The sequence below is a fragment of the Lynx rufus genome, unplaced genomic scaffold (genome assembly GCF_022079265.1).
Source record: "Lynx rufus isolate CCGP_SWC_20201006 ecotype Redwood Valley unplaced genomic scaffold, mLynRuf1.p SCAF_4, whole genome shotgun sequence".
Classification (NCBI taxonomy): Eukaryota; Metazoa; Chordata; class Mammalia; order Carnivora; family Felidae; genus Lynx; species Lynx rufus.
Genome location: NW_025814856.1, coordinates 39,933,101 through 39,959,843, shown reverse-complemented (window position 1 = coordinate 39,959,843; position 26,743 = coordinate 39,933,101). Strand labels below are relative to the sequence as shown.

Sequence of the window (26,743 nt, the reverse complement as noted above, 5' to 3'; positions counted from 1 at the left end):
TATATCTTCTCTCCTCAAATCCCCATCGAGTTCTTCACCATCACAGACTCTTCCTGTTTTACTTACAAAACTGAAGCAGTTAACAAAATTTCCAAAGTTCTACCACATTTAACCACCTACTATCAGGATCATATACACACACCTTGAATTCCCTCCTGTAATCACAGATGAACTATACATTCTCTCATCTATTAACTTACCAGATTCTCCATTTGTGCACCTAAAAGCATCACTCATGTAATTCCATCTTTCTCCTACTAACTACATTTATATCTACTTTTTAATATCTAATAATTTCCACTATACCATGGAAATATATCAGTATTTCTCCCATCTCAAAAATATCCTCTTTCCTCCACTGACCCACCTATCCCCCACATCATTCATTTGTTTTCCTTGGCAGGAAAATTCCTTAAGAGTTGTCTCCCTCTCTCTCTCAAATTCACTCCAATCAAGCTTTCAGCCGCACCACTAAAATTAATCTGATCTTAACAAAGTCCTCAATGACTTCCATATTGCTAAATCCAAAGTTCAATTCTCACACTTCATCCTTAGTTGCCCTAAAAGAGTATTTCACACAGCTGATCACTGTTTCCTAATTATTTTCTTGGGTTTTCTTTTAACTCACTGGTCTTTGCTGCTCATTTTCCTTTGCAAGTTTCCCAAACTGCTTAATTCTAGAGTGATCCAAAGCTCAGACTATCTCTTCTATCTACATTTGGTGATCTGATCCAGTCTGGAGATTTTAAATACCATCTATATGCCAAAACTATACCTCCTGATCTCCAGTCATCCATCCAAGCACCTGCTCCACATTAACGTAACATTCATCATGTCCAAAACTGAACATGCTTATCTTTCCCAAATATTGCCCCTGCCACAGCCTTTTCCATTTCAGGTGTAACGAAATTCCATCTTCTATGCTTAGGGGAAACCCTTGAGTCATTCTTGACTCCATTCTTTCTCTCATACACCACAGCCTATCTACAAGGAATCTTGTCAGTTAAACCTTCCAGATATATATATAATGAAGGTGACTAATCCTCACCACCTCCTGCTACCCAAGCTACTATCAATCTTCAATAACCTGTGCTTCTAGCTTATTTTACATAAAGTGCATTTTCAGCACAGCCGTTTGTAAAACAATCCTAACACTTAAGTCTGATAATGTCACTTCTCTGTTCAAAACTACACAATGTCTTCCAATTTCAGTCACAGTAATGGCCGAAGTCCTTACAATGGTCCACACTGCCTTACATAAGCTAACTCCAATCCCCTTTATGTCTCTGACCTCCTCTCTCTGGTCAGTCTACTCCAGTAGCCTCCTTATTAGCCTGTGAAAAGGCAAGACACACTCTTACTCAAGGACTTGTATACTGGAAGATTCCTCTCCCTGGAATGCTCTTCTTCTATAGGAGGCTTATTTTGACCACTGCATTTAAAATTACAAGTACCTCTTGGGGCGCTTGGGTGGCTCAGTCGGTTGAGTGTCCGACTTCAGCTCAGGTCATGATCTCACCGTTTCGTGAGTTCAAGCCCCACATCAGGCTCTGTGCTGACAGCTCAAGAGCCTGGAGCCTGCTTCCAATTCTGTGTCTCCCTCTCTCCGTGTCTCTCTCCCCCTCACACTGCCTCTTACTCTCAAAAATAAATAAACGTTAAAAAAAATAATAAAATTATAAGTACCTCTTGACCCTTAACTCTCATTTCCCTTACTCTTCTTATTCTTCCATTGCCTTTACAATCACATAACATGCAATTTATTACATTTACTATGTGCCCACATATTTCTTCACCTAAATATATACCACAACTACCACAAATATGTTTGACAAATAGTTAAGTGCTCAGTAATTATTTGGTGAATATCCTGAAGCATGCTTTGGTGGGAATAATGCAACCCAACTACAGTATGGAAAAAATCAGGAAAATACCACTTTCCAAACAGATTTGGAAGCACTATATGTGCAACTGTTTTTGCAAAAGGAGTACAGATTCATATGTGAACTGCAATATATAGTGAAAACACACAACCACCAATGTCAGACACTGGGCTAAGCACTTTGGACATATTAATTCAATCCTTACAACCACCCTATGAGTTAGGCAGTATTATTTCATCAATCTTACCATCAGCAGGCAACTAAGAAACAAAGACGTTTAATAACCGGCCCATGGTTGCACAACTAGTAAGTGGCAGAGCCAGGATTTTACCCTAGGTATTTGGCTTCAAAATCCATACTCCTAAAAAGTCAGGACATCTAGTTACAGGCAAAGAAGAAAAAAAGAAAAAAGAAAAGAAAGAACGTAAGAAAGGCAATGCAAATATGCATCTGTATGCTACTGTGCAGTAGGAAAAGATACAAAAAAAAATGTCTAGATGCCTCATAGAATTCACATCTAAGCAAAAAAGACAGCAAAACATCATTTCTCAGCCTTTTGGCTAAGATCAAGTGTAAAAAAGACAGCAAAACAAAATCTACATGCAATAATGATGGAAGCAATCACAAAGTACTGGAAGTGGGCTAAAGACTTATCTACCTGGAGTAAAGTTTTCCAGACTTAGTACAGATCTTAAAAAGATGAGCACAAAGGAAAAGAGACTGTTCCAGGGAGAGGCAATAGTAAGCAAAGTCACTGAGATGAGAGAGCATGATCCACCAGAGAACTATAAGTAGTTTAGCAAAGCAGAAAAAAACAAAGGGAGCAAATTGAGGAATATCACACTAAGCAGAGACACAATCATATGCATCTTAAAACATAATAAAGATCTTAAATTTTAACTTAAGCAAGAACGAGGGTGCATAAAAATTTTAAGCAGGGAAATAACATGTTATTTACATTGTAGCACGTCCATGGCTAGTAGCATAGATTAGACACTAAACAGGGCAAGCAAAACTGCATTTTAAGAAACCATTTAGAAAAGCCTATACAGAAACTCAGGCAAGATGAGAATGATGGATAATGTCTACAGAACCATAACCCAATGTCTGAGAATCTCCCATGTCCATTCCTACTAATACTGCCCTATTTCAAGCTCTCATTTCCTCTATCTTAAAGTCCAGTAACTCACCTGAATTAGACACTAGTTTCCCCAAGGCAAAGCTCTGCTTTCTCTCTCTTCTGCTAAAAAAAAACCTTCAATAATTTCTAAGGTCTCTCTAAATGCAAAATTCTTTGTATCGGCAAGATACTCTGATTTGTCCCAAATACACCTTCATAACCATTCACTTTTTCCTGACTATCCCTTTGTTTATTGTTCCCTCTAGCGGAATTGAGCTTAACTGCCTCTGGTATCAAAGTTTTCCCTAATCCTCAGAAATCAACTTGTTACTCTACTTCTCTCAAAGCATTTTTATTACTCCCTTAAAGCAACTATTACGTTCTGCCCCAGACCATTTTTCCCCCTTAAGAGGTACTAAGAAGCTAAGCATCACGCAAGAGAATTTATCTTTGGGGAGGGAACTGTCTTTTGTTATGAGAACATTCTGATAAGAACTTAAGCAAAAGCTATCCTTCAAATTGTAAGCATTTCAACAATTCAGAGATCCTGGTAAGGACAATGAATTTCTCATAATAAAAGAACAGGAGTTGTTTCCCCCAAGTCACAGGTATAATCTCCTACCAGTTTTAAGGTAATAATTTTAATACTTTACCTGTATAATGAACTGGGGATACTGTATATGCACATATGCTGATTATAGCATACACCGATTGAGTTGGTTCCCCAGCCACTTTCTAGGAAAGGGATGTAATACACAAAGATGGGCCTCCAAGAACCAACTGTTTCCCTGTCCATGTTACCTGCCTCCTCCTCTAAAAAAGAAATGGATTAATCCTGGGTTAGGCCAATTGGACATTTTCCTCCAGAAATGTGAAATATGGAGAGAACACACAATGGAAGTTATTGGACTAAATCACCCGTTTGGCAGGAATCCGAAGGAGAGATCCAGCAACTTCTATGGCGGAGGCCCCCAAGGTACCCCATCGTCCTATCCTTGGCTTGGTAGTTTAACTCTACCTGTGATTCTAAATTCTATCTACCTCAGTATCTTTCCAAAAAATCTTTCTCTTTCTTTCTCACTTTCTTTTGGGCTTAAGAGAACCAAAATCAGTTTGTCCTGCTTGCAAGCAAGATAGTTTTAAATGAATCTGATGCTTTCAAACAGCTATTTTTCTTTTGAGGACTACATCCTTAATGCTCTATCTTTAAGTAGAAATCTGAGCTGAGAAAAAAGTCTCTTCGGTATTTTCAAACTACAACTTAAAAGTTTACTTCTTATGGTGTAATATTTAAAATGCTATGACACTAGGGGCGCCTGGGTGGCGCAGTCGGTTAAGCGTCCGACTTCAGCCAGGTCACGATCTCGCGGTCCGTGAGTTCGAGCCCCGCGTCAGGCTCTGGGCGGATGGCTCGGAGCCTGGAGCCTGTTTCCGATTCTGTGTCTCCCTCTCTCTCTGCCCCTCCCCCGTTCATGCTCTGTCTCTCTCTGTCCCAAAAATAAATAAAAACGTTAAAAAAAAAAATTTTAAATGCTATGACACTAAAAAATTAATTCAAGTCTAAGGGGACGTCCCCAAATGAACCATTTGATCATTCAATCTAGCAGCCTACCCACGCACGGTATTCAGGCAATTTGGGTTTTAGTTTTGTTCTCTGCATGAAACCCTCCAGAATGTCAAAGATCCTATATGTTGTTATATACACTGACCACCTCTGTATGACAGATTACTGCCAATAAAGTAACTTTATTGCTATTTGCTTCTTTATTTGCACCTTATCCCTTGATTATGGTTTGAATTTTATCTTTTCCAATATAAATATCCAGTGTTCAAAATACATAAGGTTCCTGCATCAGCCCTAAAAACATGATTCTCCTAGATCAGAAATTATAGCTGAATTCATAAATGAATTCATATTTATGAATTTATTAAGTATGAAGAAGGTTGTACATTTCAGCCAATCATATCTATGTTTTTTCTTTTGAAGGGAAGTATAAAAAGGTTAATTGCTTAAAGTCAACAAAATTATAAACTGAATTAAGCTGAAACTTTCTGAGAAATAAAAATATTCAAACTGAGTATTAGAAAGCAAAGTTGATCCTAGCAGTATTTTTAAAGGGCTATTCATGAATAATATGAATTTAATTCCTTAGAAAACAAAGGTTTACGCTCAAGTATGCTTCAGTTTTTCCTGGTGACTTTTTTCTTTTAAAGCTATTACTAAATTCTCACTTCCGTTTTGCATTTTACTGAAATGAATATAAAAATTCAACACATCTTGGGGCACAGAAATGGAAGGAACTGTCACTTCTTTCTTTTATGAATAACTGCACTGTTCAAATTGCTTTACAAGGGTATCCTACTTTTATAATAAAAACAATACATTTTAAATACCCAGCCACATTTCTTAACACTCCATGCCTAACATCAGTAAGAAAATCAGTTATTTTAAAAATTAGTCCATTTAGAAAACTTCATCCCATCAACATGATTCTGTAAAGTTTTGTACTGTTCAACTATAAATTTTTAGAAAGTAAAATCTCTTCACATTTACAAATAAGGATATGATTTTATTCACAAATCCTCATAACTTGAAGAACTTTTGAAAACTACCAACTAAATATAAAAGCAATATAAACTTACGTTTCTTATAACTTTTTATAACTTGAAATATGCCAATAATTAAATCAATCTTATACTGAATACTCAGACTGAACTTTGCTTTTCAAGAATGAATGATTCTTCCAAACTGTACGAGCTATCCAATACACTTAAATATGTGCTTTTCCTAAAATTTCAAAGAGGTAATAACAGCACTACATTCACCAAATCTAAGTCAGGATCAACTGTAAGATTCCCCATTATTTTAAGAATTCAACACGACTACTGGTGTTTGAAAGACATTCAATTTCAGAGATATTAAAATATGGAAAAAAACATATCAATGAAGAAAATTCATTGAAATTTTATTCTTAAAATGTTTATTTGGGTAGCAAAGAAAATCTAAGGTTAAACCTTTATTTTAATAAAATTTGTAATTATGGCAAAATTTTGAGAAATATATGGAAGTGATATATACATAAAAGAAAAAAGCAGAAATTTAAAGCAATTTCAATTTTACTCCCATGTAATCTAACAAAGTTCTACTGCACCTCATACATTATGAGGCTATTATCTCTGGAAACTAAAACCTTTCCCTCCCTACCCAAAATTTAAATACAGAAATGTACGACAAAAATTATTATGGATTAACCTCTTCAATACCTAATTAGTCTTAGGCTCATAGCATAGGTTAATTCAGGAATCAAATGACAAAAATTACTAATTTAAGTAACTACATTTAAAGTTTCCACCTGTCCTAACTTTAAAAATGAAGTTAACGTACTTGATACACGGGAATGCTGATAAAAGCAACAAAGTATCATATAAATATAATACTTTACTGCCAAAATAATAAACATAAGCAACTGTGGTTTGTTTGCTCACTAATGCATTCCCAGCAACTAGCACAGTACCTAGCACAGATTATATGTTGAGTATTTGCTGACTTAAGTAACATCTCACAGAGATGTTAAGGAATGAAGGAACACTAAACAAAAAATGCACAATCAGAAATTACACAAAAACTAAGTGGTGAAAAAATAACAAAAGGAACTTTTGCATTCAGTGAATTTCACACCAGCATATCTTATACAGAATGTCACACAGTATGGATTATCACATAGTATGTTTTCAATAAATCCCAGTCCCTTCTCTTTCCCATTTTCCTTTAAAGAGAATGTACCTAAAACATTTACTTCACAAAACTGAAAGAAATTCAAAAACTTCAAGAATGCATCTCTATAAAACAATCCACACCTGAATTCAATCAGTAGATATAAAAACAGAGAAAGAGGGGCGCCTGGGTGGCGCAGTCGGTTAAACGTCCGACTTCAGCCAGGTCACGATCTTGCGGTCCGTGAGTTCGAGCCCTGCGTCAGGCTCTGGGCTGATGGCTCAGAGCCTGGAGCCTGTTTCAGATTCTGTGTCTCCCTCTCTCTCTGCCCCTCCCCCGTTCATGCTCTGTCTCTCTCTGTCCCAAAAATAAATAAACGTTAAAAAACTTTAAAAAAAAAAAGAAAAAAAAAACAGAGAAAGATGCACTAATTGCACAAATCAGTTGCAAATGTTATGGGCTGAATGTGTTTGCCCAAAATTTTTATGTTGAAACCCTAACATATAAACTTACAGTATTTAGAGATAAGGTCTTTGGGAGGCAATTAGGTATAGACGAAACCGTGAGGATGCGACCCTAATGATGGGGAAGGGGACGGGAGGGGGGAACAGCAAGCTATTACACCTCCTTTATCCTCTCTTCCCACAGTGCATCTGAGGACAAAGCAAGAAGGTGGCCTTCTGCAAGCCAGAAGACAGCCCTCAACCGAAGCCCAAATATGCTGGCACCTTGATCTCAGATATCCAGACTCCATAACTATGAGCAAATAATTTGTTATTGAAGCCATGTGATCTATGATATTTTGTCCTCGTAACCCAAAATAAGACAGCAAGTCTATTACTGAAGAAACAGTGACATATGACACAGAAGGATATAGAGATCAAAAACCAAATTATGATCTCTAAAGAGCCTACCTAGCTAGCCAGGAGAAATAATATCTGTATTAATATATCCATAATACACAGCAGAAAATGGTAAATGGAGAATTTATAACAGCAAAGTTACTATCTTTTTTGAAAACCTGGGAAGGCTTAGACACAAGCAAAGGTGACAAAGGATAAATAGAATCTAGACATAGGGAAAATTAAAAGGGAAAAGAAAGCAAGCTTCTCTCTCTTACATACACAAACCTTATGATTTGGAAACAATAGTTTCTATTTTCTCAAGTTAAAATATTTCTTTAACAGAAGACAACATTTTGATTTTTCTTCCATTTACATATTTAATCCAGCTCCTATTTCGTGCCACATTCTCAGTAAGGGAATTTCAGCCCCCTCAACACTTGGGTAACCACAAGTATAAACAGATTAGTAAGCAAACAGCTACGACAGAAACGTGATCAATGCATGTCAGAAATACGGTAGTTTCTATTAAGAAAAAGGAATCTGAGAAAAGCTTTTCAGCAGATTGCTATGTATTTGAATTGAGCTATCTGAACAATGTTAAAAGACAAGTGGAGGTCATGCCACGAGGAAGAACAGAGGCAACCAACAGAAAGATGCTATTAGAATTAAATACTACTAGCAAAAGAGAGCACTGCATATTCACTGAAATGCAAATAATTTGGAGAAGTTACAAATGGTGGCAAAAGAGAAGACTGAAAAGGTAAGACGAACCCAAATCAATAAAGAATTTTAAAGAATAATCTCAATGAAAGAATGATAAAGAAGGAATGATATTAACTAGTAATGCTAAGAAGGGTGACTTCAAAGGGAACAATGGAAAATGACCATACATCCTAGTTAGAAGAGTCCTGGTCTACATCTGTTCATCCGGTGTTCCATCCAGTTTACCATTTGTACTGTATTTAATGAAGTATTAGTAATTACATTAAAATATGCAGGTTTAGTAGGCCTCTTCACTTTGTACTTCCAGCTGCTGCTATGATCTTGTCAACTTGTTTATGAAATGCATGTATAACGAACATAGGCCTCACTTTAATGTGCAGTTAAATTTGAAAGATGACAAATAATTTACCTTTCACTTACCCCTTTCTGATTCAATGTACCTAACCCTACCCTCTCAAGGTATATGCAGAGTAGCTAAAGTTAACACACAAAGCCAGTACAGTACCCTTTTAATGAAGTGAGGAATTAAAGCTTCTCTCTCCCCTATGTATATGAGTCCCATGAAGCTAATGGATGTATTTGTGAAATTTATATAGGTCTCCACCCCTAATTCCTAACAGAGCTCCTAAAACCCTTGAAAATAGGGGTATTAGGACAATCTTTTGTGCTACTATTTAGTCTTTTGCCCCAGTTCCCAATATAGAGCTCCTAAAACCTTCAAAATTTCCTGAATAACAGAAACCATTTTTGTTCTGTTAAAAATTTTTAACATTTATTTATTCTTGAGGGAGAGAGAACATGAGCAGGGGAAGGGCAGAGAGAGAGAGGGACACACAGGATCTGAAGCAGGATCCAGGCTCTGAACTGTAAGTAAGCATAAAGCTGAGTGTGGGGCTTGAACTCACCAACTAACTAACGATCATGGTCTGAGCCAAAATTGGACACTTAACCAACTGAGCCACCCAGGCGCCTGAAACAGCTAAGGTAACTCTTGGTGGGCACCTGGTTGGGGTGTGTCATCACAAAGACCAAGTTGGGATTAGAAGTTGGGAACTTTTTGGGGCGCCTGGGTGGCGCAGTCGGTTAAGCGTCCGACTTCAGCCAGGTCACGATCTCGCGGTCCGTGAGTTCGAGCCCCGCATCGGGCTCTGGGCTGATGGCTCAGAGCCTGGAGCCTGTTTCTGATGCTGTGTCTCCCTCTCTCTCTGCCCCTCCCCCGTTCATGCTGTCTCTCTCTGTCCCAAAAATAAAAAAAAAAAAAAACAAAAAACAAAAAAAAAAAAACAAACGTTGAAGAAGTTGGGAACTTTCAAAAAAAAAAAAAAAAAAGAAGTTGGGAACTTTCAGCACCGCCCCCTCCCTATTATCCAGAGAGGGGAAAGGGGCTAGAAGTAGAGTGAATAATCAATCAGGTCTACATTATGGAGCCTCCATAAAAACCTACAAACTATGGATTCAAAGAGCTTCCAGAATCATGAACAAGAATGCATCCACATGCTGGGAGGGTGATGCACCCCACACTCCATGGGGACAGAAGCTTCTATGTTCAGGACCCTGCTGGACTTCGCCCACTGTATCTCTTCATCTGGCTGTTCATTTGTATCCTTCAATACCCAGTGTGATAAACTGGTCATCTAGTTAAGTAAACAGTTTTTTTGAATTCTGTGAGCAGCCACTCTAGTGAATTAATGGAACCCAAGGAGCAAGCCATGAAAACCTCTGTTTAGCCTGCTACTCAGAAGCATGGGTAACAAGCTGAATGCTGATTGGCATCTGAAACGGGAGAGAGAGTCTGAACTGAATTGAATTGTAGGACACTCCGTGGTGTCACAGAATTGCTCAGTGTGGAGAAGAAAGCCCACACACGTAGTGTCAGAAGTGTTTTGAGGCTGAGAGTAAAGGAGAAACAGAATTTTCTGGGCAACATTTGATTAAAGACATAACTTTTAAGATTTCCATCTACTGAACATCAAAAAAGATAACACTTTAATAATTAGACTATAACTCTTTCTCAAGTAGTATCTACTTCTCAAACTGAAGTTTATGAAGTTTCTCAAACAGAATTCTGAAAGGTAAAGCTAGAAGGTTTGGTTAAACATCTTGATCCTACCCACCACTGTTTTTATTTTACAGGTGAAAGAACTATAAAACACATTAAAAACAATTTTTTTTTAATATTTATTTAGTTTTGAGAGAGAGACAGACAGACAGCAGAGTATGAGCAGGGTAAGGGCAGAGAGAGAAGGAAACACAGATCCAAAACAGACTCCAGGCTCTGAGCTGTCAGCACAGGGCCCGAAGCGAGGCTCGAACTCATGAACCACCAGATCATGACCTGTGTTGAAGTCAGACGCTCAAACGACTGAGCCACCCAGGTGCCCCTAAGACACATTTTCAAGTTTGATGTATGCTATTTCCTATGAAGCAGAATCTTTCAATCTCAGCATCATTGACATTTTGGATCTGATAATACTTTGTTGTTGGGAGTTATCTTCAGCAGCAACCTTGGCCACTACTCATTCCGTGCCCGTAGCATTCCCCCACTAGTAACAACCAAAAATGTCTCCAGTCATTATCATCGTAGGCTAAGAACCACTGATGTATATTTTTAAAAAAGTAAGTGAAGGGGCGCCTGGGTGGCACAGTCGGTTAAGCGTCCGACTTCAGCCAGGTCACGATCTCGCGGTCCGGGAGTTCGAGCCCCGCGTCGGGCTCCAGGCTGATGGCTCAGAGCCTGGAGCCTGTTTCCGATTCTGTGTCTCCCTCTCTCTCTGCCCCTCCCCCATTCATGCTCTGTCTCTCTCTGTCCCAAAAATAAATAAACGTTGAAAAAAAAAAATTTAAAAAAGTGAAGACATATATTATAGAATTAAATGCAAATTCAAAGAAAAAGCCCACATCTCAAAATCTCAAACATCTGCAATTACTTTTACTTCTAATTATTGCAAAGTCCTATAAGCTTACATAAACACCACAGGCAAGATTAAATATTTTACTTACATTTTAAAAAAGTATGTATTTATTCAAAACTAAAGTTAAGACAGTAGGAACAATCTTCAATGTCCATTTTTGTGAGAAATAATTTCATTCTTTCTGCTTGAGTATGACTGACATTTGAGATCTCAGAATGCCCTCAGTATTCAGTCAACCTAAGAGCAGAATATAGGTTTTTTTCCCTTAAGCTAAGTGGTTTGTTTTGGCCAATTCACAAAGAAACAGGCGAGAACCATAGTGCGAAAAAAAATTTCTTTTATAAGGACAAAATTTCAAACACAGTCATTAAAATTGAAGACACTGCTCAGACTATATATTTGAAGTCACTGTTACTGATAAATATGACTACTTGTCTAGAGAGTGTAACTAATAAGACAAACACCAGAAATAACAATTCAATCCACCAACCATAACAAAGACTATTCTTTGCTATACAGTCATGACCATCTTTTTAAAACAACTTGCTGCTTGAGACTCGTAAACTCAAATTATTCCTAACACAATAAAATGTATAATTATTTAGGGGCACCTGGGTGGCTCAGTCGGTTAAGCATCTGACTCTTGATTTCAGCTCAGGTCATGAACTCGTGGTTCCAGTGTGTGAGTTCTAGCCCCATGTTGGGCGTCACACTGACAGCAGACAGCCTGCTTGGGACTCTCTCTGCTCCACCCCAACCAGCATGTGTACTTTCTCTCTCTCTCAGAATACATAAACTTAAAAAGTATAATTATTTAGAATCAACTTTATCAGGATACTTAACATTTTTATCAATAAAAATCTGAAAACCAAATCATAACTTCATAAATGAGGACGACAGAAACTATAAATAACAGACAAATGGAAAGATGCAGACACAAAATAAAACACGTTAGAGTTAGATACTATTTTTTATCTATCAGATTTTGATATTTAAAAGCCTAATAATGCTCAGTGCTGTCTGCGGTAGAGAGATAATTTGCACACCCTGATGGTATAAGCATAGGTTGAAAAAATTTTTGGGAAGGCCAAATACCAAATACCTGGCAATACCTGTCAAAATAATAATATAGACTTCAACCTATAGATCCCATTCTTGCATCTGTGCCAGCATAAATATGCTCACTTAAACACTGTTTGAATTGTCTGTAAATATAAACAACCTAAAGAATCATCAAAGAAGGGCAGGTTAAATTAATTACAGTATACCCCAAACAAAGGACTAGTATGCAACCCATAAACACAATAAGGTAAACTTAAGTGTTTTGATAAGAAAAGACAGCCAATACAGCAAGTATTCTGCAAACTGCAGATGTTTGATATTAGGTGGTTTTTTTTAAAGAATCAACACATACATTTATATAACATAGAAAAATTCTGTTAATATAGAAGAAGCGGGTTAAAGGTACAGTTTGATTTTTTTCTTATTGTTAGTGCTTTGAATAAAAAAATTTTTAATGAGACAGGCTTATCAAAAGCAGTACTGATTTCCATAATCTGTGTACCTAACTTTTTTTTTTACATTATGGAGACAATAAGTATTTAATTCATGTGATCCATTCAACTCAATATGCGGTTATTCTAACTTTCTCCTTAACTAAAATGGGAACAGGAACAGAACAGTATGATGATAGTCTCCATATTAAGATACTTAAAATATGAAAGACTGAAAGTTTTAAGTATTTAAAATTTACCACCTATTCACTCATCTAAATTTTGTCAGAAAATAATTTTTAAAGTGGCCACATCCTGACTGTGGCATTGATTTCTGTCATATCCTCTAACAACTAAGAAAGCAAAATCAAATACCACAGACAGTATTTACAAAAAAACCAGATACAGTGACAGGTGTCCTCATGAACCCTCTAATATAAACAGGGCAAGTGGGGCGCCTGGGTGGCGCAGTCGGTTAAACGTCCGACTTCAGCCAGGTCATGATCTCGCGGTCCGTGAGTTCGAGCCCCGCGTCGGGCTCTGGGCTGATGGCTCAGAGCCTGGAGCCTGTTTCCGATTCTGTGTCTCCCTCTCTCTCTGCCCCTCCCCCGTTCATGCTCTGTCTCTCTCTGTCCCAAAAATAAATAAACGTTGAAAAAAAAATTTTTTTTAATAAAAAAATAAATAAATAAACAGGGCAAGACAAGAGTTATCAGTATCTATATAGGAGGAAGAGAAAGACTACTTGTCTTACAACAGCTCATGCCCAGGAAAACCCTGAATTCACTAACAATACTTAACTGGGGAAAAAAGAAAACCGGGCCACATTCTACCCCCATTTAAGATTACTCCTTGCAGAAATATCCTATTGTTCAAAATCCCTAGAAAAGTTGGACCTGTCTCCAGAAAAAGAACCACTTTGATGGGGCGCCTGGGTGACTCAGTCAGGTAAGCGTTGGACTTCAGCTCAGGTCATGACTTTGCAGTCTGTGAGTTCAATCCCCATGTCAGGCTCTGTGCTAACAGCTCAGAGCCTGCAGCCTGCTTCAGATTCTCTGTCTCCTTCTCTCTCTGCCCCTCCCTAAATTATGCTCCATGTCTCAAAAAATGAATAAATGTTTAAAAAATAATTTTTTTTAAAGAACCACTTTGAGACAAAACAGCCATAATCTCAAAACTCACCCTGCAGTCACCATGGACAATATCCCTAAAATAAGACCAAAATAAGACAACTTCCAAAATATAAAATTTACTTTACAACATACAATTCTGAATAGAAATATTTCATCAGTTAAAAAAAAAAAGCTCTCACCCTCCTTCTATGAGATACGCAATAGCGCACACTACAAATGCACTTGTAACAGCTCTTATACCTCTCAAATTTCAGATTCTTCTACAGCATATTTTTTTCCAGTTTCATCACCAGTAAATGGAAATATTACCACCTAACCCGCAAGGTTAATATTTTTGGTTGACTAAGAATAACAAATCCAAAATGCATACATTAAAAAGAAAATTAGGCTCATACTTTCAATTTAAATATACATCAATCACATTACCTATATGCTTCAAATTTACACCTCTGCAAAATTATAATTACTACAAGCTTTCAACTTTTGAAGTTACTGGAAATAGTCTAACTTACACATGTTAAGGGTATATCAAATATATACTTCTTTACCTTACTGACGCTCTTGACAAAGATTTTCTTAATTTTCTTAAGTCCTAAACTACCACACCCAACCTCCCCATTCTTGCCACAATTCCCAGGCAACTATCCATGGTCTCAGGGCTTAGAAGATCACACTATAGTATGCTACAATGCAGGGAAAGCAGGACAGGTGCCTCAGATCAGGATTAGATAGATAAGCAGCAAGAAAATCTCAGAAATAATTAGTAACAGATTCTTATCAAAAGCATAGTTTCAAATTCTAAGGATTTTAAAAAGATTCTCAGATTTCTTCAGTAAAGAGGAAAGATGCGAAGACAACAATGAAGATTTAGACGCTCAACCAACTGAGCCATCCAGGCACAAGGGACAAGGGGTATAAAAAAGTAAGTGTTATGAGAGAACCTAAAGTCGGTATGGTATGCCTGAGTTTAAATTCCAATTCTGTCACTCACCAGATGCACAACCTTAAAACTTTCAAGTTCTCTAAGCCTCAGAATCCTCTTTTATTTTTTAATTTATATGAGGCAGAGATAGAGCAAGCTAGCCTCTCGAGACCAGGGAGGGACGGGGAGGGAGATAAAATATGCTAAGCAGGCTCTATGCTCAACTTGATCCCCGGGATAGTGACCTAAGCTGAAATATTTAGATGCTCAACCAAATGAGCCATCCAGGCACCCTCAGTACCCTCTTTTTAAAAAAAGGTTTGTTTATTTATTTAGAAACAGCCAAAGACAGAGAGGACAGAAAGCAGGGGAGGGGCAGAGAGAATCTCAAGCAGGCTCCACACCCAGCCCTTGGATCTCAGGGCCTCAAAATCATGACCTGAGCTGAAATCAAGAGTTGGATGCTCAACTGAGCACCCCACTATCATCTTTTAAAAAGCAGAGATACCTACTTCAGACAGTAGTTGTAAAGATCAAATTAAGATAGACATATGAAATATTTGACAGTGTCTGGCACAAAATAAATGTTTACTACAAGTTTGCCTTTTAATTAGATAAAAGAACTTTAACCCAAAACAGAAGTGAAAATTCTAGTCCCTTATAAATCCCAGTTTCAGGTTCACGATTTTAAAATCAATCAAAGATTCTATGTAGGAGTACTGAGAAGTACCACATGCAAGTAACAAAAGGAGAATAACACTTTAGAAGGATCAAAAATAGGGGCGCCTGGGTAGCTCAGTCAGTTAAGCATCCAACTTCGGCTCATTGGAGCCCCACATCGGGCTCTGTGCTGACAGCTCAGAGCCTGGAGCCTGCTTAGGATTCTGTCTCCCTTTCTCTCTCTCTCTGCTCCACCCTCCCCCACTCACATTCTTTCTCTCTCCCTCAAAAATGAATATTAAAAAAATTTTTTTAATTTTTTTTAATGTTTATTTTTGAGGGAGAGAGAGACAGAGCATGAGCAGGGGAGGGGCAGAGAGAGAGGGAGACACAGAATTTGAAGCAGGCTCCAGGCTCTGAGCTGTCAGCACAGAGCCCCACGCAGGGCCCGAACCCACAGACTGCGAGATCATGACCTGAGCCAAAGTCGGACGCTCAACCGACTGAGCCACCCAGGCGCCCCTTAAGTGTATTTTTAAGAAAATATTTTTATTTACTGATTTTGAGATAGAGAGGGAGCAAGTGGGGAATGGGCAGAGAGAGAGAGGGAGAGAGAATCCCAACCAGGCTCTGAACTCTAAGCGCAGAGCCCCAGTGTGGGGCTTGAACTCACAAACCGTGAGATCATGACCTGAACCGAAATTGAACGCTTTAACAGACTGAGGCACCCAGGTGCCCCTCATTGGTTATTTTTAAAGTAAAATTCTTTCACACACATATGTATTAAATGAAATAACAGCCAACGTTCTCCTCCTCAACTGTCTATACTGTTTCAGTCACTGAATACATGTATGGGTTGGTTTTTTGTCTGTTTTTGCTACTGATACTGAAACTTGATTTTGGTATAGAAAGAAAAGATAAAGACAGCAGAGGGAGGCAGACAGACACATTCATTCACCTCAATGACAAACTCCTGTATCATTAAGGTAAAAGATCTACAGTCCACAAAACAGAGGGAAAGCACAGTAAATTCTAGATCATAAATTCCTTAATTTCTTATTAATAAGATGTTCTGAAGCAGCATGAAGTTTTTCACAAACTTCCAGTAATAGACCATCAGCATTTTGAACTGATGCATTAATTGGCAGGCACAGAGAGGATCTCTGGATATAGATAAAAACCACACATGTATACAGGGTACACTATGAATGGCATTCTGTGAACGAACCTCTTTGTGGCTCTAATAAATTAAGTGGTAACAATGACTGATCTTTCTCATCTAAGTATACAAAACCAATTCTCCATTTTTTTTTGTCTGCAAACGATTCACCTCTGCAACATACTCCCAACAGTTAACATCTTTCACCATCAGCAGATATTTTTAACTTCAACGACTATCACTGTGCCCCATTTCCACCCTTAATCATTATTGCTGCAATACCACCCCCAGATAACTACATAACTACTGCCTCAACAGGCTCCTATAAGCTCTTCAAGCTGGGAGGAAACTTGGAGGTCATCTATTACAAACCCCTCAGTCTGTATCATAGCAAATTGTGTCCCTTAGTAACTTAGATGATTTAAATAATGGTAAGTAAAATAGTTACAGCAGCTTCCATTTAAAGGATGGCGGTGGGAGGGGGCTGTCATTGTGTGCCAGTCATTGTATCAAAAACTTTAGATGTATAAATCCACTGAATCCCCACAACACACCTTGAGATAGATTTTATTACTCATATTTTACAGATGAGGAAATTAGGGCACAGAGAAGTCAGCCTGAGGCAGGAATTCAAACCCAGGTGTTGGGTGTTCTCCTGACTCAAACCAGAGCTCCTTCCACAGGATAAAGTACTGCAGGCTTGTTTCTTAAGCCCAAATCATTGAATTTATGCCCAACATACAGACAATTCTAATTTTTACTCCCAAATGTTAGTATTTATATCTACTTTCATTTATTTGAGTCCTCACAAGAGCTGAGACAACTATAGAGTATAAGCTCCATTCTTCAAATGAGGAACAAGCTCACAAATAATGTGCCCAAATTCACACAGAAATCGCCAAGCTGAATTCAGAACTCAAGCCATGTTTCTTCCAAGAATGATATTACCACATGCTAACTCTCATGAAATTATGGGACTGGCCAACTACTAATAAAAATCTTAACATGGAAAATATGAGCTCACTTGCACACCAAAGAGATTGAAGATTTGAAGTTAACTTTACTCAAAAAACAAAGGTGACAGGTCTATCTTCCAATGCACCAATCAATTTTGTGCAGTGTAGAAGACACATCCAGATTACAGCATGATGTGATGAAAGAAATGAAAACGACTATAATTTTATTCATGTTCATACCTTAATTACTGCAGTTATTGTAATATTTGAAACAAAAAGAGCATTCACTTAACTAATATTTATTGAAAATCTATTGTGCTTCCTGTGTACCACTGTGACGGTGGTACATGAGGACTTTAGGTGGCACATGGAAAACTCATATTAGGTATGTATTTTAGTACTTACAGATTTTAAAGAAACTTTAAAAGATAGAACTAATGCAACAAACCAGTCGTTTCAGATCTTGTTTCTTGCAAGGGGAATAAAATTAACATAGTGATATATTTATGGGGAAGGGCAAAATGAGCGCTTAACTTCTGTAATATTTTTCTATTTTGAAAAAAATCTGAAAAGAGGCGCCTGGCTGGGTCATTTGGAAGAACATGCAACTCTTGATCTTGGGGTCATGATTACTTAATAAAACTTAAAAACAAATCTGAAAAAAAGCAAGCCAACCTAGAGAAGAGTGTTAATTATACAGAAGTTAGAAAGATGTGACAAAAATCAGGAAGGCAGTATAGGAGAATGACATTTTAGAAACTATGTTGACAAAACAAAATCTCCTCCTTTAAGAAACTCACAGAAGAAGGATCTAACAGCCTCATTCATAAGGAGATTTTCAATAATGCAGATTTTATTTTCAATGTAAGGAGATTTTATAATTCAATTGTTTTCAATAATTAGTTGTTAACTACTTTTAAGCAACTTAACTTTTATTTTCCTAATCATATGTCAAAATCGCTCAACACAGAGAACTTGAAATTTCAGGGAGCGGGTGGGGGGATAAAGCAGACTCAACATAAGCAGTGTCAACACAGGAATGACGACTATTTATCGAGCATTTACTCAAACAGTGTGCTAAGTTTTCCCTGTATTAACTACTTATACTAGGAGAGGCTACTATTATTCCCATTTTATACTTGAGAATACTGGTAACAGTTTTCAGAAGAAGTCTAATTATGAGAGGGTAACAGTGCTGCTACAGTTTTCCATGTCTCCAAAACTCTATCAGACTTAACTAGACACAAAGCGAAAAGCCAATTAACAAAAATAAAGTTACAAAAATGAACTTATAATAAAACTAGCTGGAAAACAAAAAAACCCTAGCTGACCAAGTAGTCAATTTCTCAAACCCCAAAGAGTAAAACAGGTGAGAAAGATGACAGTCACACGACCTGTACCATATCAGGTTCCGAGGAAGAGAAAGCAGAAACAAGTCATGGTGTACCTGAAGGGCCTAGGAATAGAACCACAAAACAGCCAACAAGCATTCACTAGAAATCATGATACGCCAATCTGAGAACAGCAGCTGAAACTGAAAAGGGTTTTGCCCACTCCACCGAAGAGAAAACGGAAGGGACCCACAATGAGAGCTGAAGGACAGCAGCAGTCTTGCTCCCATGTGCTCTTAAAAAAGACCAACCAGGGGCACCTGGGTGGCGCAGTCGGTTAAGCGTCCGACTTCAGCCAGGTCACGATCTCGCGGTCCGGGAGTTCGAGCCCCGCGTCAGGCTCTGGGCTGATGGCTCAGAGCCTGGAGCCTGTTTCCGATTCTGTGTCTCCCTCTCTCTCTGCCCCTCGCCCGTTCATGCTCTGTCTCTCTCTGTCCCAAAAATAAATAAACATTGAAAAAAAAAAAGACCAACCAGAGCTCCCATTCAGAGATGACCCCAGTATAAGACGACAATAAAGATGAAGGAAAGACAGGATCCAAATAAAGCAGAAATTGGAAAAGGGAAGCTGGAAATTTCAGAAAGCAAGCTCCATGTTCTTAAACACTACAAACAACAAGAGAGCTCCAAGTTAGGAATGCTACTGAGCCCTATCTTGTTCTCAAGGGTCAGGAAAACTTATTTCACGTAAAAGAGTACAAGAGAAAAATATCAAGGTTAAATCCTGTACAAGGTGATTATAAGGAAAAAAAGAGAGAGTAAGGAGAACAAACGTCCCTACAGACAATGAGAGGAATCCACAAACACTCGTCCAAAAACAAACAAAATCTGTATAATATTTATAAATGAGCTAAAGACACTTACAAAATGATATAAGTCAGAATTAGAGAAACTCAGAAAACGAAGCAATAGAATTCGGCAACCAATTAGGTAGAAACTTAAAAAATTACTTCAGGAAATAAACTAGAAAGTACATGAGAACAAAAGAACCTAAGAGGTAATGCAGTAAGAGTTCTTCAAAGGAAGGTATTTTTAAAAATCGAAATAGAATTAAATTAGAAATTTCAGGAGCACTTGGGTGGCTCATTCAGTTAAGCATCCGACTCTTGATTTCAGCTCAGGTCATGATCTCACGTTTGTGGGATCAAGCCTCACATCAGGCTTCATGCTGAACCTGCAGTCTGCTTGTCAGTCTGTCTGTCTGTCTGTCTGTCTGTCTCTCTCTCTCTCCCTCCCTTCCCCTCCCTGTTATCTGCTCCTCCCTTGACCCTCCCCTACACACTCTGGCTCTCTCAAAATAATAATAAAAATAAAGTTCATTCTTTAAAACAAAAAAAAATTAGAAACTTCACTTTGAAAAACACTATCAAGAGAATGAAAAGCCACACTGTTATAGCAAGTATTTGCATATCATATCAGATAAAGGTCTTTTATCTGTAACATATGTAAGAACTCTCAAAAACCAGTAAGAAAACAACTCAATTTTTAAATGGGCAAGATTTGAAGAACCAATTTACCAAAGATGATATACATACAGCAAACACATGAAAAGATATGCAACATCATTAGTCATTAGGGAAGTACAAATTAAAACCACTATGCAATATGTGCCTATTAGAATGACTAACACAAAAAAGAATGGCCATACTAAATGTTGGAAAGGACGTGGAGAACTGGAACTCAACTCCCAAAGTACTCCTGGGAATACAAACTGGTGCAATCACTCTGGAAAACAGTTTGGCAATTTCTCAAGAAGTTAAACATCCATCCACCACATGATCCAGCCATTCCACACCTAGGTTTTTATCCAAAAGAACACATATGTCCACATACAGATTTGTACACAAATGTTCATAGCAGCTTTTGTAACAGAAAAAACTGAAAATAATCCAAATGTCCATCACAAATGATTGTATTAAAAAAACTGTAGGGCATCAATATAATGAATACTACTCAAAAAGGAATGAGCTGCTAATACCCGAACCTGGATCTCGGTTGAGTAAAGGAAGGCAAAGGATACAAACTGTATGATTCCATTTAGATACAATTTAGAACAAGCAAACTAATCTAAAGTGATGGAAAGTAAATCATTACTTGCCTGAGGGCAGGGGAGGCATACACAGGGAAGAAAGATTACAATGGGGCATGAGGCAACTTCTAGGAGTCATGAATGGATATTTTCACAATGTTGAGTGTGGTCAATGTTTGAATGTGGGTATCAAAATTTAGCAAACTACATATTTTCAACAAATGAAGTTTACTGCATATAAATTATACCTTAATAAAACTGTTTTTTTTTAAAAAACAGGAATAAGGAAAAAGAATTCAACAAAATGACAAAATACTGAAGACATGCAAGATGATCTGACAAATAAGAATACAAGGGGGGGGCGGGGAGGACAACAAAAATCAAAGGACATAATTTGATTTCCTGAAATTAAAAAAAAAAAAGATATGAAAAATCTGAAAATACAGATTGAAGGAGCACACCACATACCTGAGTTTACTGACCCAAAATGCCCAATACTAAAACAAAGTCCAAAAAAATTACTGCACCTAACAGAAAAAAAAATTCTTTGGGAATCTAGGCAAAAAGTGTAGATGACTTACAAGGTAAAGAAAATTAGATTATCATCAGATTTTTGATAGTAACTTTGAGTTGCAGGAAAACGATGGAATTAACACATTTACGCTACCAATGATTTTATTTCCAACCCAACTGACCTTCAAGAACAAAGGGCACAAACTCTTAAAAATATACAAGAACTCAGGAATGCTCCCATGAGCTCTGCCTAAAGAATCTAGTACAGGACCAACTCCAGACAACCAAACTGACTAAAGATATTGACCTAAGGACTAGGGTGAGCATCTGAAATAGAGCCACTATAAAAGATTAAGTGATGGTTAAGAGAGACTTCTATAATTGTTACATGTTCAGATAATGTAGATACAACTACTTTTCTTAAATGGGGGCTACAAACTGGAAGAGATATGAAATATTTTTAATGTCCTCAATAATTACATTGGTGATATTATTATTAGACTTTTCCCCTGTGTCCCTGGAACCAAAATTGTGGAAGAAATAAAACACTGTAGTCCTGATTTTGAATTGGAACCATCAGTATGAATCATTAAGTATTTCATTAGCTTCTATCCACTGAAGAGGCTTGAAACAATGACCAACTCAGTAATAATAAGCAGCTCTCCTCTCCAGTTTGTACTCTTTAAAGACCATTTCCCACTAAGAGAAGGCACGGCTTCTTGAGAAATGGCTGATTCCAGGTCTGGGCAGGAATGAGCTCAGATCATACCAGGGAGTTACTGATACTATTAAGTCAAAGGACTCTGGAATCAAATTAAAGAAGCTCCCATAGGACGAACATGGGACAATATGCCCACCAAAAAGAGTAACTGCAACTAGGTTTATCAAATAAGTTTAAATCTACAACTGAAACCCATCAAATGTTTAAATTCATGATTGAAACCCACCACATGTTTGTTTATCCAACACATAATATATACTTGGCATTAAGTTACAAACTGTTACCTTCAGAAAAGTTTTGTTCAAGGTAATGTCCCATTTTCAACATAAAGACAATTTTTTCAAGTAGCCAAAACCAACAAATTTGGTGATTGTTTTAGATAATCTCTGTATTCATAACAGTTTAGTACACCATGTCTTGGCATCTTTCCCAACTTCGTATATTAGATGTTTATAGATAATTTTTAATAGACCAGAAAGCAAAATTGTTCCAGGACTCTTTAATTTTCCTACAACCTCCTGCTCAGTAAAAACCTGTACTTCGAACTCTAAATTGTTTAGAAATCAAACTGTTTAGAAAACAAATCAATTGTTTTCTTTTTGTATGAAAAATAAATAGCCTAAGTTGTCACTAATTTTCATCCATAAACAAAGTTCAAATTTTTTTTTGTTAATAATTTGTTACTATAACGTATCACTGAAGATAAAAACAGAACTATGGAATTTTTATCTTAAGCAACCTATCTATCCTAAAACACTAAAGAGACCTGATCTGCTGTTCTTTACGTTTTCTTGTTAAAATCTTAGAAGTTACATAAAGCTCAATTTAACAATAAATGAATGACAGAAACTTTGCAAATTTCAGAATCAAAAGTTAAGAGGCACCTGAGTGGCTCAGTGGGTTAAGTGTCATCGGACTTCAGCTCAGGTCACGATCTTGCCGTTGCCGAGCCTGTTAGAACCCAGTACCTGGCTCTGTGCTGACAGCTCAGAGCCTGGAGCCTGCTTCAGATTCCGTGTCCCTCTCTCTCTCTCTGCCCTTCCCCCACTCACAATGTCTGTCCCTCTCTCAAAAATAAACATTAAAAAAAAAAATTAAGGCATGCTCATGTTAAGCAACAAAGGCTAAAACTTTGTAAACACCAGCTGCTTTAGTAACTCTAAAAATATTTTCCAAACGCTATAAAAAATCTAACACCACCATTTTAATACAAAATACTATTAGTAAATGTAAAAAGGTTGGAGGGGGGAGAGGGAGTAAGGTGGTGGACCTTAAGACCTCTATCAAGACAAAATAATTATCCACAAAAATCAGGTTAAATTTTCCTACCCACCTGGTGATCCAAACAGGATATTAAAAAACATTTCTTTCAGAAGTTTTCAACTATTTACACATTTACAGCCAATGAAAGTTATCAAAAGGGAAGACAGTTTGTACAGACCTGATAAGGAGGAGGTTTTAAGTATTTATCTCCCAATAGTTTGATATAATCTTGTGTATCAAAACTCTGAAAGTAAAAAGCTTTTCCTCCCGATACTGTACGGAGATAAGTTTGGACCAACTAACAATTCAAAAGAAACAGTGGCAATCAGAGTATTTACCATTTAGGGATTAATTTCTTTTTGAAACCTGGCATCTAGTCATTTTTAAGCTTATCTACATAAATACCAGTGAGTTATGTTCCATCAATTTTTAAAAGATGCTCTAAGAGTAATTCGGAGGCAAAAATGATTTTTCCCCTAAAGGATTCCATTTTTTAAGTGGAATAAATAAAAATGTAAGATTGAATACATCAGATTCTTAAGCTGATGATAATTTTAATAAAGCACTGCAGAGATTCAGTTTGTCTACATGACCACTCAATCAGAGTATCTTTTTCCTTTCTAAATTAGGCTAGTTATTAGAAGGCTACACACACTAGAGCCACAAGCCAATCTTGTGAGAAATGAACATTGGCTAATAAAGCCAAAGAAAGCAGTTATCACTTGCTAAACCTTACAACTCTTATAGTAGGCCTCAAAAGAAACTGTACAAAAAGGACATAAGGGAGCCAAAAGAACGCTCACTTATTAACACTGCACCCAAAGAAATCTTTCTCCTTCCTGCTCCCCACCCCCTACCCAAAGAGAAGAGTACAAGGAAGTCACAAATCTGCACTACTTTCTACAAATTAACTTGGTGATGGTGAAAACAACTCCTGCAACATAAACTACACACACAATGAGATGGAAGGATCCTTTTGAAAATAAACTTCATAGTTTAAGTTTCAGATTCACAACATTTGGAAACAAGCCTAATAAAATGCTGAGCATATGTAACAAGTTAGCTATCCTAGAAAGTTTACAGGACAGTCAAAACTGTAGCATCTGGAAATTGTCAGATAATCACCAGAAGTCCTCAAGAGAATAAATAGAAATGACACTTCAAACACTCAAATATATAAATATGACAACAAAAGGTTGGATACAGGACAATATTGGAAAATACCACCACCAAAAAAAAAAATTTGAGACAGAATCAAAGCCACAAAATTTTGGAAATAAGTCTGTTTGTTATAGCCAAAAGGGTCATAACAGACGGGATAGGCATTCTTTTCTCTAGCTCTTCAGACTAATAAATTCTAAATGTACAAAAGCATAGATACAAAGAAAATTTTAACAAATTTTTAAAACTCATTACAGAGTATACATAAAGCAACTAAAGTATATGCATTTAGTAAATGCTTTAATAACTGCAGCTTGTACAGTTTGGACACACGTATTATTCACTTCTTCTGAAACAGTTTTTTTCCCTTTCCTAAGCGATTCTGAATGATACACAGGACCGTAACAACTAATACATGTTTTCAACTCACATGGTTTCTCCAGTCTTGGCTACATGACAAAGAAACTGATCCAGGACAGGACAAACTTCCTTTTTTCCCCTCTTCTCAAAATCTAGATAAGGGAAAAAAGAAAAGTTATCAGTGTTTCTCAAAGGCCATCAACCATCTCCAAAGCACTACAAAAACAAACTTTCCTCCCAGTCCTTCGTCAAATATTAAGAAGCAATTATTAAAAAAAAAAAAAAATCAGCCTCTCAACCAACTAGCTACCTCTGACTCCCAAAGTTCTAGTTCCAACATTTTGTCTCTTCACACGTAACAAGAATCCCCCTAAAGGGGGCACTCAACCTCTCCACAAAGCCTTAATGTGGTGTTTCTCAAAGTGTGGTCCGGAGGAACACCAACATCACATTTATCTGGGAAACCAGTTAAAATACAAATCCCAGGCCCCAACTTCCACACGCTGTTTATCTACGTTAAGTTCATAAACCTGCGTCTTAAGAAACTGCAGCTACCTAACGTAGCCGTTCCCAAATGATTTTGGATGTCAATTCATAATTCCGAAAATGCTGAAATCACACGGTATTCGAAGTTTGAGAACCACGGTTCTCAAGCCTGTTGCGTGGAAAGAGACCACCTTAGAATCAGGGCGCGTGGAGGAATGACTTCAGAAGCTCTGAAAAAGACTTCCTGAGACTCTTTAAAGTTGCTCTACCGCCCTCTCCCCGCCACCCCCCCACCAAACCTTCTACTTTTTCTCTTAGCCCGACGCCTGGCGAACGGGGGCCTGACAGAGAACGGAGCCTGCCTGGAACGGGGCTGCGGGCCCACGACCTCACCCCAGAGGGGTCGGCGAGAGGCTGGGGCCCCTACCAGAGCTTCCCCGGCTCCCCTCCCCCAGCCCAGACGCCGGCGGCCGACACAAAGCCCAGAGCGGGGTGGGAGGGAGCTGCCCACAGGGCTCCCCGCCCCTGGGGAAGTGGGAGGGGGATGGGAGCCGGGGAAGCGCAACCCCCTCCTCCCCCGGCCCGGCCCCTCGGAGCCCCCAGCCCAGAAAAACAGCAGAAGGAGCTGTGGAGGGTAAAGAAGAAGGGAGAGGGGGCAGCTACCCCCACCTTTCAGCGCCTCCTGCAGCCTCTCGACGTCCATGGCTTCCCGGAGTCCCTCGCAGCCTCCGCCTCCCTCCGCGGGTCTCCCGGGGACCGGAACGCCTCCCCCCACCCCCCCGACGCCCTCCCCCTCCCTCGCACACACTCCGGCACGCAGGCGACCGGGGGGGGCACCGAAGGGAGCCGGGGGAAGCGAGCGAGAGAGCGAGACCGAGAGAGCGAACACCTCCCCGAGCCGCTACCACCAGCCCTCCAACATGGCGCCCGGCACGTCACCGCGCGCACGCTCCCTGCCGCCGTCCTCGCGCCCGCCGCGCGCCCCGAGCCGAGCCCGAGAGCGCGTGCGCGGCGGAGGCGGGCGGCCAGGGCTGTCCCATAGACCCGGCAGGCGCCGGACGCCCCGCCTCTCCCCTGGCGACGGCTCGCCGCGCCCCCGTTCCAGCTAGAGTGGTCGCGGCGGGGTGCTCCTGGCCAATTCCCAGGATTTGAGTCCTTATCTTTTGCTAGCTGTGTGATGTTGAGCAATTTACAGAGCCTCTCTGAGCCTTACTTTCCCCGCCCGTGTGAGGATGGCACTAGTACCGACCACCTTGTACAGGTGCTGGAAGAATTGAGTGTATACACACAGCGGTCAG

The 26,743-nt window shown here is 38.6% G+C and overlaps 1 protein-coding gene across 1 annotated transcript in view; it reads right to left on the bottom strand.

The window, feature by feature from the left end:
- PPP4R2 (protein phosphatase 4 regulatory subunit 2) overlaps positions 1 to 26,362 on the bottom strand; it is a 52,176-nt gene extending 25,814 nt beyond the window's left edge. Inside the window, exons 1-2 of the mRNA XM_047094735.1 lie at positions 26,115 to 26,362; positions 25,030 to 25,111 (exon numbers count right to left, since the gene is read on the bottom strand). Coding sequence (XP_046950691.1) covers positions 25,030 to 25,111; positions 26,115 to 26,148 — 116 coding nt within the window. The 5' untranslated portion in view covers positions 26,149 to 26,362. The remainder of the gene's footprint in view (positions 1 to 25,029; positions 25,112 to 26,114) is intronic.
- Between the last annotated feature and the right edge of the window lie 381 nt (positions 26,363 to 26,743).